This window comes from Oncorhynchus kisutch, linkage group LG15 (genome assembly GCF_002021735.2).
Source record: "Oncorhynchus kisutch isolate 150728-3 linkage group LG15, Okis_V2, whole genome shotgun sequence".
NCBI classification, from domain to species: domain Eukaryota; kingdom Metazoa; phylum Chordata; class Actinopteri; order Salmoniformes; family Salmonidae; genus Oncorhynchus; species Oncorhynchus kisutch.
In genome coordinates, this window is record NC_034188.2 from 88,040,768 (window position 1) to 88,056,367 (window position 15,600).

The 15,600-nt window shown below is 41.6% G+C and overlaps 2 protein-coding genes across 2 annotated transcripts; one reads left to right on the forward strand and one right to left on the reverse strand.

Annotated features, from left to right (window-relative positions):
- Positions 1-4: 4 nt before the first annotated feature.
- On the forward strand, positions 5-7,491 carry LOC109905899 (intraflagellar transport protein 20 homolog). The gene is made up of 5 exons (XM_020503553.2): positions 5-129; positions 4,973-5,123; positions 5,354-5,439; positions 5,723-5,826; positions 6,550-7,491. Exons 2-5 carry the CDS (start codon positions 4,997-4,999, stop codon positions 6,629-6,631), a joined length of 399 nt encoding a protein of 132 aa, XP_020359142.2. The 5' UTR covers positions 5-129; positions 4,973-4,996; the 3' UTR covers positions 6,632-7,491.
- Positions 7,492-7,543: 52 nt separating this feature from the next.
- On the reverse strand, positions 7,544-9,839 carry tmem97 (transmembrane protein 97). Its single transcript, XM_020503552.2, has 3 exons — positions 8,846-9,839; positions 8,492-8,636; positions 7,544-7,996 (listed from the first exon to the last, which is right to left on the reverse strand). The coding sequence occupies exons 1-3, from the start codon at positions 8,960-8,962 to the stop codon at positions 7,722-7,724; spliced, it is 537 nt and encodes a 178-aa protein (XP_020359141.1). The 5' UTR covers positions 8,963-9,839; the 3' UTR covers positions 7,544-7,721.
- Between the last annotated feature and the right edge of the window lie 5,761 nt (positions 9,840-15,600).

Consider the following 15,600-nt stretch of genomic DNA (forward strand, 5'->3'; position numbering starts at 1 on the left):
CTCCCATCCACCTCCCTCCCGGAAGGTACATCCCATGGCCAAACACAACTGTTTCCCCCTCTGAGACGGTCCCCTGTGGATTATGCCACATAGATCACAACATTGATATCAAATTGAAATACATTTAAGGTAAGTGAAAGACTGACTTGAATTCTCACTTGTAGACAATAATAATTTGACTTTTGTACAGTTTGTAAGCAGCAGCACACGATTAAATACCTAGTAGGATAGCTAAAACAGTTAGCTAATGTTACCTAGCTATCCCTGCTACTGGCTAGTTGCTAGCCTCTTCCTCTATTATCCAGTTAGCTAATGCTACCTAGCTAGCCCTGCTACTGGCTAGTTGCTATCCTCTTCCTCTATCCAGTTAGCTAATGCTACCTAGCTAGCCCTGCTACTGGCTAGTTGCTATCCTCTTCCTCTATCCAGTTAGCTAATGCTACCTAGCTAGCCCTGCTACTGGCTAGTTGCTATCCTCTTCCTCTATTATCCAGTTAGCTAATGCTACCTAGCTAGCCCTGCTACTGGCTAGTTGCTAGCCTCTTCCTCTATTATCCAGTTAGCCCATAACATTGACAGTCCGATAAGGGCACCAGAACAAGCTGTGATAAAGCTAATTAGCTTGCTGTCTATCTAGATAGCAGTCTTGGTAAGTAACTATAGAGAATATATATATATATGTGTGTGTGTGTAAAAATTAGTTAGTGAGAGCCCTTCTGGTTGTAAATTATAGCTAACGTTAGCTAGTTATAGAGTACGTTGCCAAAGAAGCAGCTGGCTAGCGCAGATTAAAGGTGATCGCATATGTGCCAACAACTAATTATATCAGATAGTTCGCTAGTGATTAGTCAAAGGTCACAGAATCAAATGGTGTGTGTGTTTTAAAGAAATAATACTAGTGTGAACAATATTTTCCTAACTAACATTATCCCTGTCTGTCACAACACAAGACGGGATTCTGGCTTCTTTTCTCAACTTTTTTAATTTAAAAAAGTAAGTATTTTCTCAACTCCTACTCGCCAAGTTTACTAATGAAGCATCATCATCGGTCGTTGTAAAAAGTATTTTTTTTAATAATAATTGTAATAAATGTAACAGTTGGACAATGGATGAAGATTCCAAAAATTCCAATATATATATATATATATATATATATATATATATATATATATATATATATATATATGTACAGTTAAATTAGATCTATAGAAAGAGGTCATATTTACACAAATGTAAATCACCAATGATCTGTACAAATAAGTACCAGTCCACAAATGTAAATCACTAAACAGCAGGGGAGCCTAGTGGTTAGAGCGTTGGGCTAGTAACCGAAGGGTTGCTAGATCGAATCCTGAGCTGACAAGGTAAAAATCTGTCATTCTGCCCCTAAACAGGCAGTTAATTAACCCACTGTTCCTAGTCTGTCACTGTTAATAAGAATTTGTTCTTAACTGACTTGCCTAGTTAAATCACTATCCACAAGTGCAATTCACTATTCACAAACATTTGTATGTGTAAATTGATGTATTGCTCTGTACATTTTGTTATGACTGCAGATATGCGGGTCATTTCCAAGGGTCTTAAGTAAAATGACTGCCATAAAAATTTGCCCATAGGAGAGTTATGCACAAACATGACAGATAAGGAAAACCTGCAACTCCATATTTGGAAGCTCTTGGGTCACCTGACAAAGTTCTCACGCATAATCTTGATTTAACTAGACAAGTCTAGTTTAGAACAAATTATTATTTACAATGACAGCCTACCCCAGCCAAAACCTAACCCGGAGGACGCTGGGCTAATTATGCGCCACCCTATGGGACTGCCAATCACGGCCAGCCTGGAAACAAACCAGGGTCTGTAGTGACGCCTCTGAGATGCAGTGCCTCAGAGCCACTCGGGAGCCCACACCGCTTGCTTTTTATGTGCGAGTGTTGCAAAATAAATAAATGTTCACATACATTATTCTTTCATTGCATCCAAACTGCTCGTGCACATCAATAAGCGTCTGCATAGCCAGGCGCTAAAATCTTGATGCGCTGCAAGGGTGTTTATATCCCGGGACAAATGTAGCTAGCAACAGCAAAGTAGCTTGCTAAATTACCATGAATGTTTAATGTTTTTTGTGATTTAACGCACCGTCTCGACACTTACAGTACCAGTCAAAAGTTTGGACATCTACTCATTCCAATGTTTATTTTTACTACATTCTACATTGTAGTATAATAGTGAAGACATCAAAACCATGAAGTAACACACATGGAATCATGTAATAACTAAAGTGTTAAACAAATCAAAATATTTTATATTTGAGATTCTTCAAAGTAGCCACCCTTTGCCTTGATGACAACTTTGCACACATTCTCTCAACCAGCTTCATGAGGTAGTCACCTGGAATGCATTTCAAATAAAATGTTATTGGGCACATACATGTGTTTAGCAGATGTTATTGCGGGTGTAGTGAAATGCTTGTGCTTCTAGTTCCGTCAGTGCAGCACTATCTAAAAAGTAATATCTAACAATTTCACAACATATACCCACAAATCTAAGTAAAGGAATGGAATTAAGAATATATAAATATAAGGATGAACAATGTCAGAGCGACATAGACTAAGAGACAGTAGATAGTATAGCATACAGTATATACATAAGAGATTAGTAATGCAAGATATGTAAACATTATTAAAGTGGCCAATGATTTCAAGTCTGTGTATATAGGCAGCATCCTCTCTGTGCTAGTGATGGCTATTTAACAGTCTAATGGCCTTAAGATAGAAGTTGTTTTTCAGTCTCTCAGTCCCAGCTTTGTTGCACCTGTACTGACCTCGCCTTCTGGATGTGAACAGGCAGTGGCTTGGGTGGTTGTTGTCCTTGATCTTTTTCAATTAACAGGTGTGGCTTGTTAAAAGTTAATTTGTGGAATTTCTTTCCTTCTTAATGCGTTTGAGCCAATCAGTTGTGTTGTGACATGGTAGGGGTGGTATACAGAAGACAACCAATCAGTTGTTGTGACAAGGTAGGGGTGATATACAGAAGATAGCCCTATTTGGTAAAAGACCAAGTTCATATTATGGCAAGAACAGCTCAAATAAGCAAAGAGAAACGACAGTCCATCATTACTTTAAGACATGAAGGTCATGCAATCTGAAAAATGTCAAGAACTTTGAAAGTTCCATCAAGCGCTATGATGAAACTGGCTCTCATGAGGACCACCACAGGAAAGGAAGTTACCTCTGCTGCAGAGGATATGTTCTTTATAGGTACCAGCCTCAGAAAGTGCAGCCCAAACAAATGCTTCAGAGTTCAAGTAACAGAAACATCTCAAATTCAACTGTTCAGAGGAGACTGTGAATCAGTCATGCCTTCATGGTCGAATTGCTACAACATCAGCCCAGTAGAAATCTGTTCGATTCCTAATTTGAGATTTTTGCTTCCAACTGCTGTGTCTTTGTGAGATGCAGAGTAGGTTAATGGATGATCTCTGCATGTGTGGTTCCCACTGTGAAGCATGGAGGAGGTGTGATGTTGTGGGGGAGCTTTGCTGGTGACGCCGTCAGTGATTTATTTAGAATTCAAGGCACACTTAACCAGCATGGCTACCACAGCATTCTGCAGTGGTACGCCATCCCATCTGGTTTGCGCTTAGTGGGACTATCATTTGTTTTTCAACAGGACAATGACCCAACACACCTTCAGGCTGTGTAAGGGCTATTTGACCAAGATGGGGAGTCAACGCTACATCAGATGACCTGGCTTCCACAATCACCCGACCTCAACCCAATTGATGTTTGGGATGAATTGGACCGCAGAGTGAGGGAAAAGGAGCCAACAAGTGCTCAGCATATGTGGGAACTCCATCAAGACTGTTGGAAAAGCATTCCAGGTGAAGCTGGTTGAGAGAATGTCAAGAGTGTGCAAAGCTGTCATCAAGGCAAAGGGTGGCTTTTAAAGAATCTAAAATATATTTTGATTTGTCCACTTTTTTTACTGGTATGGTACATGCTGTCTAGACCGGGCGTGTGTGCGTCTGCACGTTGATTTTTGTCCATCCACACCAGACGCAATCAGGACACGCAGGTGGAAATATCAAAACTAACATACATGCCAATTTAGCTAGCTAGCTTGCTGTTGCTAGCTAATTTATCCTGGGATATAAACATTGGGTTGTTATTTTACCTGAAGTGCAGAAGGTCCTCTACTCCGACAATTAATCCACTGATAAAAGGGTAAACCAAGTTATTTTTTTTTCTGGTAATCTCTCCTCCTTCAGGCTTCTTCTTCTTTGGATTTTATATGGCAGTTGGCAAACAACTTTAAGGTGCATTACCACCACCAACTGGACAGGAGTGTAAACCTCCAGTTCATCTTTCAGTCACCCACGTGGGTATATGCTCCTAAAAGCCAATGAGGGCGTAACGCGAGCGGTGTGGTTAGCATGTTAGCGTTCTTATAGAATCAACGGAAAGACAATATATTCCATGGAGCCCATTTCACCCATTCCCAGGGTGTGTTTGACAGGTCATTGGAAACATTTCCGCGGTCGCAATGTTAACGGGGAGGGGGGGGGGGGGGGAACGACAGGCACAAGCAAGCGTGTTAATAAAGAGCCGCAGGGGGTAAAATGAAAGCAATTGATACAGCGAGATTCAAGTGGATTTTAGCACTCCTAACACAGGGAATAGATGGCTGAAAAAGACAGACCCTCGGGTAGGTGGGGAATGCCCGTTGCTATACTAATGTGACAGACATGACTAAAATAATACAAGCCCACCAGTTGTCTTTCACCTATTCCTCCCTTTTTAGATCAAATGCAAATGAGGAAAGGAAGCCACTTTAGAATGTTGAGATAATGGATCAAATAAAGGTTAAATAATATATATTTTAAAGCAACTGTATATATCCAGGGCATCTCATGGTATTAATGCTTTGTTTTTGAACCCCCCCCCCCCCCCCCCCCCCATCTATAACCCAGCTCTTGGAGACAGGCCTTGTGGCCATGGCGAAAGACTCGTTGGGTGAAGCTGGTCTTCATTTTGATGAGCTCAACAAGCTACGGGTGCTGGAACCAGAGGTGGACCAGAAGACCAGGGAGCTCAAGGAGGAATGTGACGACTTTGTTGACAGTAAGAGCATTCCATTTAGCTTCTGTTCTGTGTCCCAAATGGCACCATATAGCACTATATAGGGAATAGTGTGCCATTTGGAATGTACCATTGGTATTAAGTTTCATACTGTGGAGATGTACACTCTCACACGTTCTTAATGTAATTAAAACCGTGTTCTTCAAATGTTGTTGACACCTAATTTACCAAATAGTGTTTTACTGACTTTCGTGCATTCATTCAATACATAGAAATCGGCCAGTTTCAGAAGATAGTGGGTGGTCTCATTGAGCTGGTGGATGAATTGGCAAAAGAGGCAGAGACAGAAAAGATGAAGGTAAGGGGTTGTGAGTCCATCTTGACAGGGCTCAGACACACACCGACGTCGCCATACTTTTTGTTCACTCATTCAAAGTCAATTGTTTTTAACGTGTCAGTCAGATCAGCGTGACCGCTGGCTCTACAATCTGCAAGCAATTTCAGGTTGAAAACAAAACGGTGTACTTTGACTGCTAGCTAGCTAGGCCACTGAGTACACTTGCTGCACTTTTCTGTGGGAATGACTGAGGGCTTCTTATCTGGGTGAATGACATGCTGCTGCCCTGCCCTCCTTCTCCCAGGCTATTGGAGCCAGGAACCTGTTGAAGTCTGTGGCCAAGCAGAGGGAAGCCCAGCAACAGCAGCTCCAGGCCCTGATAGCAGAGAAGAAGATGCAGCTGGAGAGGTAAGAAGACTTGTAGCCTGGTCCCAGATCGGAGCTCGCTAGCCTGGTCCCAGATCGGAGCTCGCTAGCCTGGTCCCAGATCGGAGCTCGCTAGCCTGGTCCCAGATCGGTTTGTGCTTTTGCCCAATCCATTGTCAAGCCAAACATGTTTGGGAGGACAATTTCATAAGGAGTTGGCAAGAGTGCAGAAACAGACTGGCACCCAGGCTATATTAAAGAGACCAGAAACAGACTGGCACCCAGGCTATATTAAAGAGACCAGAAACAGAATGGCACCCAGGCTATATTAAAGAGACCAGAAACAGACTGGCACCCAGGCTATATTAAAGAGACCAGAAACAGACTGGCACCCAGGCTATATTAAAGAGACCAGAAACAGACTGGCACCCAGGCTATATTAAAGAGACCAGAAACAGACTGGCACCCAGGCTATATTAAAGAGACCAGAAACAGACTGGCACCCAGGCTGACTAGTTTAAAAATAATAATAATCTTGTATTGAGGACAGCTGGTTGGTAAAATGTGCCTCGAGGGCAGAAACAAACGTGATTGGTAAAATGTATTAGGCAAGAAATGTATGACTGAGGTCAAGTCTCTTTGTGAAATCAATAACGATGTGGAAATCTATTTAGTTAGTGTCATTCTCAGTGGTTGACCTTAAAGTCAGTCAGTCAGTTAATTACTGGGGTTTAATTAAGTTTGTTTGTTTGTAATCTATTCCAGGTATCGCATTGAGTACGAAGCTCTCTCCAAAGTGGAGGCTGAGCAGAATGAGTTTATCGAACAGTTCATTCTGCAGAAATAAGGCCCGAAGTGTGTGTGTGTTAGTGACCATGTTTCCAGGGTGCCTGGATTGTTTTTCTATGGGTGATAACCACTACACTGTGGGTTAATGGGAATCGCTCATCTGAACACAATAACCTCTCTTACACTTCACAAGCAATCCAAAACTGTTCCAACTAAAACACAGGTTTGGCCCAGACACCAACAGACAGACTACATGCAAAGTTAGAAGAAACTGTATAACCCCATCAAATGTCCCTCACTAGCAGGTGTCTGTGACAATCTCCCTATTTTTACCATTTATGTGTTGGAATGCTTGAATATAATTCAAAATCTGAGGCTCTATAGATGTCACAACTTTCACAACACTACAGTATGTAAGTTAACCAAATGGGGAAGAAAGGTATTTATATATGAAGGAATTTATTTATACTATTTAATACTGAATAATTACTCTGTATAGATTAGTTTTATTACCTTTTTCTACAAGTGGAAAAACAAAGTAACAGTATGTGCATGTTACTGTAAATGTCATGATTTTGAAAACAATTATATTTTTTGCTGTGTTGCCCCCCCTCCCCATTTGTATCTTAATTCTGTTTTACATCTAAGGTACGAATATCTTCACGGTTTTATCATTTCACCTTTGTCTGTGGTACTACACCAACACATTTACCCTCAGGTGGCTTATTGGAGTTTCAGGCCAGTGTATACAAAACAATTTTTTTTAAAGTACATTTCAAATGTACATGATTTTATGTTTACAGTAAATATCATCCTCTGCATTCATGGCAAAAATTTGTAAACCAACTTAGTGGACCAACTTCATCAAAAGATGAGATATACTTGAAATCAAAAAAGGATTTGCACATTTTGATTCTCTTGGGTGTCCAATATTCTTGACTATTGCTAATCTGTGATGATCAAAACAATATGAATTGTTAAGAATGTTTAAACCTACCTATGATGTTTTATTGACTTGAAATGTACCAATTGACAATTCATCACTTGAGGAGAAGAGGGGGGAAAAAAGAGGGAAAAAAAACAAGGACAGCAATGGAGTTGGACAATAGCACAAACAGACTAGCACTCAGGCTAGAAATGAGTGTCTTTTATTTGATCTTCTTGGCCTTCGCTGAGCCCTTCCCTCCCTGACTGTTGGTGTTGTAAGCTGAGCTGAAGAGCATTGTGAACAGCAGCATCAGAGGAATCAGGAGGTACGGAGCGTAGATGGCTGCCAGGGTGTAACGCTCCTTCTGGGTCTGGGGGCCAGGGTGGGGCTCTGTGGGGAAGGGGTAGTAGAGGATGTGGGCTAGGATGGGGACCAGGGTGGTGACTACGTGGGTGGAATACACAATGGCCGGAGTCCTGATCCACTTGCAGCCTCCTGGAAGAGAGGATGGTTGATGGAACAGAATTAGGTTGATTCCCTCCAGTGTTATGACAGACTTACCTGCCTTGTCGTCATGTCTGATTTAAATTTTTTATGACAACATCTGTGTCCTATTCCCTATATAGTGCACTACTTTTAGAATCAGGGCCCTGGTCAAAAGTAGTGGGACAGAGGGTGCCATTTGGGATACACATACTGATAGAGGGGTGTTAAGGAATGGGCATCCGCTAGAGGTCACACTTGAGTTACACAACTAAATTACTATCTAATACGTGCCAAATCAATAGGTATTTTGCAACATGGGCTTATGTTGTAATTCCAAATACCACAGATTATTTTATTTTTTTACATTAATTTGCTAGACATTATGAGTCGTCCCAAATGGCATCCTATTCCCTATGTAGTGCGCAAGTTTTGCCCTCTTTCGTCCAACGTACTGAACTAAAGGGGAAATGGTGCCATTTGGGACGAATCCCATTGTTATCTGACCTTTCAGGAAGGCGTATGCAGCTATGGGGAAGAAGGGTGTTTGAACCAGGGCTTCGCAGAAGATGAAGGACTTGAACCAGGTGGGGGGATCCAGCATCATGGGGTCTCTGAACTCAGCCCCATACCATCTCAAAACATCTTTCAGCTGTAAAATATATATATATTTTATAAACACTCAATGTTGTATCACTATAGACACATTGGTTGTTACAAGTGATTTCCAACATCCCACTCCAAAATAAATATAGTGATATGACGCAGTCACCGTCACCCACTACAACCTTTCCTTCAAGGACCTACTACTACTACACACGAGTCAATTAAACATGTCAAACTTAACGTCGTTAACGTTACCTGTTGAGGATACATCTGCGCAGGAAGCAACGCTTGAAGATCAATGAATAATGTAATAGGAATGTGAGAAGCAAAATAAAAGACAAATATAATTTCTAATATACGAAGAATACCCATATTGAATCAAAGGAAAGATACACCAAAAATATAAACAGCTATCTCTAAGCTTTAATTTAGATGTTATCGAGAACGCATGCGAATTTCACGACGTTGAAAGAAAAGGGGGATGGGCTAGTGTCGTGGCAGCGCACGTTGGATGGTTCGATTCTATTGGCCCTTTTGCTTGGTTGATCTAGCTGAGGGGCGGTACTGAATATGGAGGCTCTGTTTAAAACATTTAAAACATTGGAGGAACCTTCCTTCCTCGACCAGGAATTACTTCAAGCCTAGGGAGGTAGATAAATAGAATTGAACCAGGCGCTATAGCGTTAAAGGACACGTAATTTTAGCGCGACACTCAATGCTTCATTGCTGTGACTCGCTTACTAGTTGAGATTTCTGATCATGTTAGGCTGCGTTTCATTCAATTTATGTCGATTTGATCGCGGGGGAAGCAGTAGTAATGTCTGCAGTTTTCGGGTTAGTTATTTGTTTGAAGTGTATTAGTCCATAAATAAAAAAAAATGCCAAAATTCTGAAATGTTTATTTGCTTGCCTACATTTTACTCCATCCTCTGTGTTTAATATAACACACATACATGAATTATTCATTTCGGGTTGCCTACGTGAAGTTTGTTCTATAGAAAGTATTTGACTAGCCACAAAACCAAGGAAATTGGAAGGGGGAGATTTCGGCAAGGCTATTTTCTTGCCTTGTTGACTTATTGACATCATTCTTAGCTAAGTGGTATAGTCGTGCGTTTTAACGGACATAGTTGATTCTGTCCATCTACTCCGATTTCAGAGCACTCACGCAGAATAATTGATGAATTTACAAATGCTGGGCTGGACAACACCCGTTGATTATGGCCAGTGTCAGTAAACGTTGGCAAAAAAAAAAGAGAAATTCAATTGTTGCTAGCAGCACAGTTACAGTCAGTCACCAATGCTCTGGATAACATGAAAACAGCCTAACCAGCTCTGCTAGGGAGAGCAAAATGGTCAGAGTGAGGTGTTCTCTCATTTGTGTCTGGAAGTAGCCAGTTAGCTTGGGTGCATGGCTGCTGTTGAACCTACGGATCAACCCTACTCCTCGGCCAGAGCGCCTAGTGTGTGCACACTGAATGCTCTGAGAGCAAAACACTCTGAATTTACAAACGGACAATCTGACAAAGGTATGAATTTACGAACTTCAAGAGGGAACTCTGGGACTCAAGATTTAATTTACGAAGATGCGAAATGCTATGCTAACAAGATAGCAAGAGGTTGCATAGCAACAGCATCAACTTCCGGTAGACAGGCAAAGCTCTAGTACGCTCAACTGAAACAATACTGTTTGTTTACAGTATACTCAAATGAACTAACACTATATACTCATTAAGTATGTGGTATACAGTATGTACAGCTACGGAGAAATGCTACCAAGACTGGGTGTTCTAACGGTAATGACTTGAATGAGGTCCCTGACAAAAAAGCGTCAACAGGGAAGCAGCCCACCAGGTAGAGGTAGTGGTGTCAAGAAGAGTTGCAAGTCCCCCTGAGAACAACATTATGAACATTATGGTTGAGGTAGCTATAACACTATAACGTTACCTCTATAATTGTATAGCTAGAACGCTGTCTAATTTCTGAGACATTGACTCTTGCTATATTAACCAACAGCTTATACAGCCATCGATTACCATTGCATTTCTATCAGAAACCTGTATGCATGGTGGTGGTATATGTTTGTAATGTTTCTGATCTATGCATGAATGCACTGTTGCACTGTCCAGAACGTGTGTGTGCAACACCTAGCCCCCACACTCACTGTAGTAAAATACTTGTATTTAAACGTGCATTTTCATAATATAGGTCTAATGACTGCTCCATATTATTTTGCAGGTTGTCATTACATACGACCCACAATTGAATCATTCAAAACCAAAAGTTGCTTTCCCTGACAAACAAGGAGTGGAAGCAGAAGTGGAAGGTAATTGTTCGAGAATTTCCCGGGAATGATTAATAACTTGGCAATGAGCAACGTGGCCACCTTTGCAAAGTTAGCCTTGACACCGTATCCCAAGAAATCAGAAAGCAGATTGTAAAGAAAATGCAAGCTGAGGCCAAATCATATGCATTCCTGTTTTTTGCACCTTGCATCTTGAGTAGTACCTCGTTGGAGAAAATGAAGTATTTTTCATATGAAGCGTTGTATGATGAGTTGTCCAGGAAGACACCATGGCTTTATACCACCATCAATACTGCAACAGGTGGTTCCTGCTGCCTCCAACACCCTCGTATTGCTACCTCCGACCCCCTCCTACTGCTGCCTCCGACACCCTCCTATTGTTACCTCCGACCCCCTCCTACTGCTAAACCAACGGAAGAGAGGAGGAATATTAGGAAGGGGCTGAAATAGAGATGGATGGTCCAGTGAAGGAAAGAGAGGAGGAAGACTGTGGTCCAGTGGCGGAAGAGAGTGAAGGAGAGGAGGAAGAGGACCAATAGTCCAGGGAGAGATGGAAAGAGAGGAAAAGGGACATCAACAGAGCTAAATGAAAAGGGAGAAGGTGAACTCGGATGAAAGAGATGAGGAGGACTTTGACAAAGGGAGGAAGAGGACTCTAATGAAAGGGAGGAAGAGGACTCTAATGAAAGGGAGGAAGAGGACTCTGATGAAAGGGAGAAAGAGGACTCTGATGAAAGGGAGAAAGAGGACTCTGATGAAAGGGAGGAAGAGGACTCTGACAAACGGAGGGGGAGGACTCTAATGAAAGGGAGGAAGAGGACTCTGATGAAAGGGAGGAAGAGGACTCCGACAAACGGAGGGGGAGGACTGATGAAAGGGAGGAAGAGGACTCTGATGAAAGGGAGGAAGAGGACTCTGATGAAAGGGAGGAAGAGGACTCTAATGAAAGGGAGGAAGAGGACTCTGATGAAAGGGAGAAAGAGGACTCTGATGAAAGGGAGAAAGAGGACTCTGATGAAAGGGAGGAAGAGGACTCTGACAAACGGAGGGGGAGGACTCTAATGAAAGGGAGGAAGAGGACTCTGATGAAAGGGAGGAAGAGGACTCCGACAAACGGAGGGGGAGGACTGATGAAAGGGAGGAAGAGGACTCTGATGAAAGGGAGGAAGAGGACTCTGATGAAAGGGAGGAAGAGGACTCTGATGAAAGGGAGAAAGAGGACTCTGATGAAAGGGAGGAAGAGGACTCTGACAAACGGAGGGGGAGGACTCTAATGAAAGGGAGGAAGAGGACTCTGATGAAAGGGAGGAAGAGGACTCCGACAAACGGAGGGGGAGGACTGATGAAAGGGAGGAAGAGGACTCTGATGAAAGGGAGGAAGAGGACTCTGATGAAAGGGAGGAAGAGGACTCTGATGAAAGGGAGAAAGAGGACTCTGATGAAAGGGAGGAAGAGGCTTCTGATGAAAGGGAGGAAGAGGACTCTGATGAAAGGGAGGAAGAGGACTCTGATAGAACAGTGGAAACTGAAAACATTGGAATGAACCACACCTGTGAGATTAGAGAATGTTTCAGAGAGGATGTCTGGAGATTACAAATCTAGGCCAAGGCTACATCTCTGAACAAGGCCGGGACAATCGTAGTTCACAAAACGATAAAACCTTTGAACTGTACTTAATGGTCATAATATGGTCATAAATATGACATGACACATATACTGACATCTTGAATCCATGTGCAGGGGTACGAGGTAGTTAAGGTAGATATGTACATATAGGCAGGGATAGTTGAGGTAGATATGTAAATATAGGTAGGGATAGTTGAGGTAGATATGTAAATATAGGTAGGGATATGTACAGTTGAAGTCGGAAGTTTACATACACTTAGGTTGGAGTCATTAAAACTAGTTTTTCAACTACTCCACAAATTTCTTGTTAACAAACTATAGTTTTGGCAAGTCGGTTAGGACATCTAGTAATTTTTCCAACAATTGTTTACAGACAGATTATTTCACTTATAATTCACTGTATCAAAATTCCAGGGGGTCAGAAGTTTACATACACTAAGTTGACTGCCTTTAAACAGCTTGGAAAACATCCAGAAAATTATGCCATGGCTTTAGAAGCTTCTGATTGGCTAATTGACATAATTTGAGTCAATTGGAGGTGTACCTTTGGATGTATTTCAAGGCATACCTTCAAACTCAGTGCCTCTTTGCTTGACATCATGGGAAAATCAAAAGAAATCAGCCAAGACCTCAGAAAAAATATTGTAGACCTTCACAAGTCTGGTTCGTCCTTGGGAGGTACCAAGTCTGGTTCATCCTGAAGGTACCACGTTCATCTGTACAAGCAATAGTATGCAAGTATAAACACCATGGGACCACGCAGCCGTCATACCGCACAGGAAGGAGACGCGTTCTGTCTCCTAGAGATGAACGTACTTTGGTGTGAAAAGTGCAAATCAATCCCAGAACAACAGCAAAGGACCTTGTGAAGATGCTGGAGGAAACAGGTACATAAGTATCTATCCACAGTAAAACGAGTCCTATATCGACATAACCTGAAAGGCAGCTCAGCAAGGAAGAAGTCACTGCTCCAAACCGCCATAAAAATGAACAAAGATCATACTTTTTGGAGAAATGTCCTCTGGTCTCATGAAACAAAAATAGAACTGTTTGGCCATAATTACCATCGTCATGTTTGGAGGAAAAAGGGGGAGGCTTGTAAGCCACAGAACACCATCCCAACCGTGAAGCACTGGGGTGGCAGCATCATGTTGTGGGGGTGCTTTGCTGCAGGAGGGACTGGTGCACTTCACAAAATAGAAGGCATCATGAGGAAGAGAAAATTGTGTGGATATATTGAAGCAACATCTCAAGACATCAGTCAGGAAGTTAAAGCTTGGTCGCAAATGGGTCTTCCAAATGGACAATGACCCCAAGCATACTTCCAATGATGTGGCAAAATGTCTTAAGGACAACAAAGTCAAGGTATTGTAGTGGCCATCACAAAGCTCTGACCTCAGTCCTATATAAAATATGAAAAGTGTGTGCGAGCAAGGAGGCCTACAAACCTGACTCAGTTACATCAGCTCTGTCAGGACGAATGGTCCAAAATTCACCCAACTTATTGTGGGAAGCTTGTGGAAGGCTACCCGAAACGTTTGACCCAAGTTAAACCATTTAAAGCCAATGCTACCAAATACAAATTGAGTGTATGTAAACTTCTGAACCACTGGGAATGTGATGAAAGAAATAAAAAGCTGAAATAAATCATTCTGTCTACTATTATTCTGACATTTCACCTTCATAAAATAAAGTGGTGATCCTAACTGACCTAAGACAGGACATTTTTACTCGGATTGAATGTCAGGAATTGTGAAAAACTGAGTTTAAATGTATTTGGCTAAGGTGTACATAAACTTCTGACTTAAACTGTACATATACAGTGCCTTGCGAAAGTATTCGGCCCCCTTGAACTTTGCGACCTTTTGCCACATTTCAGGCTTCAAACATAAAGATATAAAACTGTATTTTTTTGTGAAGAATCAACAACAAGTGGGACACAATCATGAAGTGGAACGACATTTATCATCATTAGTCATTTAGGTCAACATTGGATCATTCAGAGATCCTCACTGAACTTCTGGAGAGAGTTTGCTGCACTGAAAGTAAAGGGGCTGAATAATTTTGCACGCCCAATTTTTCAGTTTTTGATTTGTTAAAAAAGTTTGAAATATCCAATAAATGTCGTTCCACTTCATGATTGTGTCCCACTTGTTGTTGATTCTTCACAAAAAAATACAGTTTTATATCTTTATGTTTGAAGCCTGAAATGTGGCAAAAGGTTGCAAAGTTCAAGGGGGCCGAATACTTTCACAAGGCACTGTAGGTAGGGATAGTTGAGGTAGATATGTAAATATAGGTAGGGATGAAGTGACTAGGCAGCAGGATAGATAATAAACAGCAGCGTATGCAATGAGTCAAAAGAGGAAGTGTGAAAAGGGTCAATGCAGATAGTCCGGGTAGCTATTGGTTAACTATTTATTGACTCGTCACATAAGCAACTGTAACTGTTTATAACTGCCTAGTCACTTCATCCCTTCCTATATTTACATATCTACCTCAACTATCCCTACCTATATTTACATATCTACCTCAACTATCCCTACCTATATGTACATATCTACCTCAACTATCCCTACCTATATTTACATATCTACCTCAACTATCCCTACCTATATTTACATATCTACCTCAACTATCCCTACCTATATTTACATATCTACCTCAACTATCCCTACCTATATTTACATATCTACCTCAATTACCTTGTACCTCTGCACATGGACTCAGTACTGGTACCCGTGTATACAGACCAAGTTATCGTTACACATTCTGTATTTATTCCTTGTGTTAATATTTCTCTCTCAACATTGTTGGGAAGGTCTTCTACACCTGCATTGCTTGCTGTTTGGGGTTTTAGGCTGGGTTTCTGTACAGCACTCTGTGACATTGGCTGATGTAAAAAGGGCTTTATAAATACATGTATTTTTGAGTCTACACCTGTTGTTCACAAAGCATATGACAAATAACATTTGATTTGATTTAGCAGTCTTTTAACTTGGGGGTAGAAGCTGTTCAGGGTCCTGTTGGTTCCAAACTTGGTGAATCAGTACCACTTGCCGTGCAGTAGCAGAGAGAA

Coding starts and splice junctions, on each gene's coding strand:
- LOC109905899 (XM_020503553.2), top strand. CDS start 4,997: ATGGCGAAAGACTCGTTGGGTGAAGCTGGTCTTCATTTTGATGAGCTC. Junction 5,124..5,353: donor ATGTGACGACTTTGTTGACA/GTAAGAGCATTC, acceptor TTCAATACATAG/AAATCGGCCAGTTTCAGAAG. Junction 5,827..6,549: donor AAGAAGATGCAGCTGGAGAG/GTAAGAAGACTT, acceptor AATCTATTCCAG/GTATCGCATTGAGTACGAAG.
- tmem97 (XM_020503552.2), bottom strand. CDS start 8,962: ATGGGTATTCTTCGTATATTAGAAATTATATTTGTCTTTTATTTTGCT. Junction 8,637..8,845: donor CGCAGATGTATCCTCAACAG/GTAACGTTAACG, acceptor TATATTTTACAG/CTGAAAGATGTTTTGAGATG. Junction 7,997..8,491: donor TGCATACGCCTTCCTGAAAG/GTCAGATAACAA, acceptor CCTCTCTTCCAG/GAGGCTGCAAGTGGATCAGG.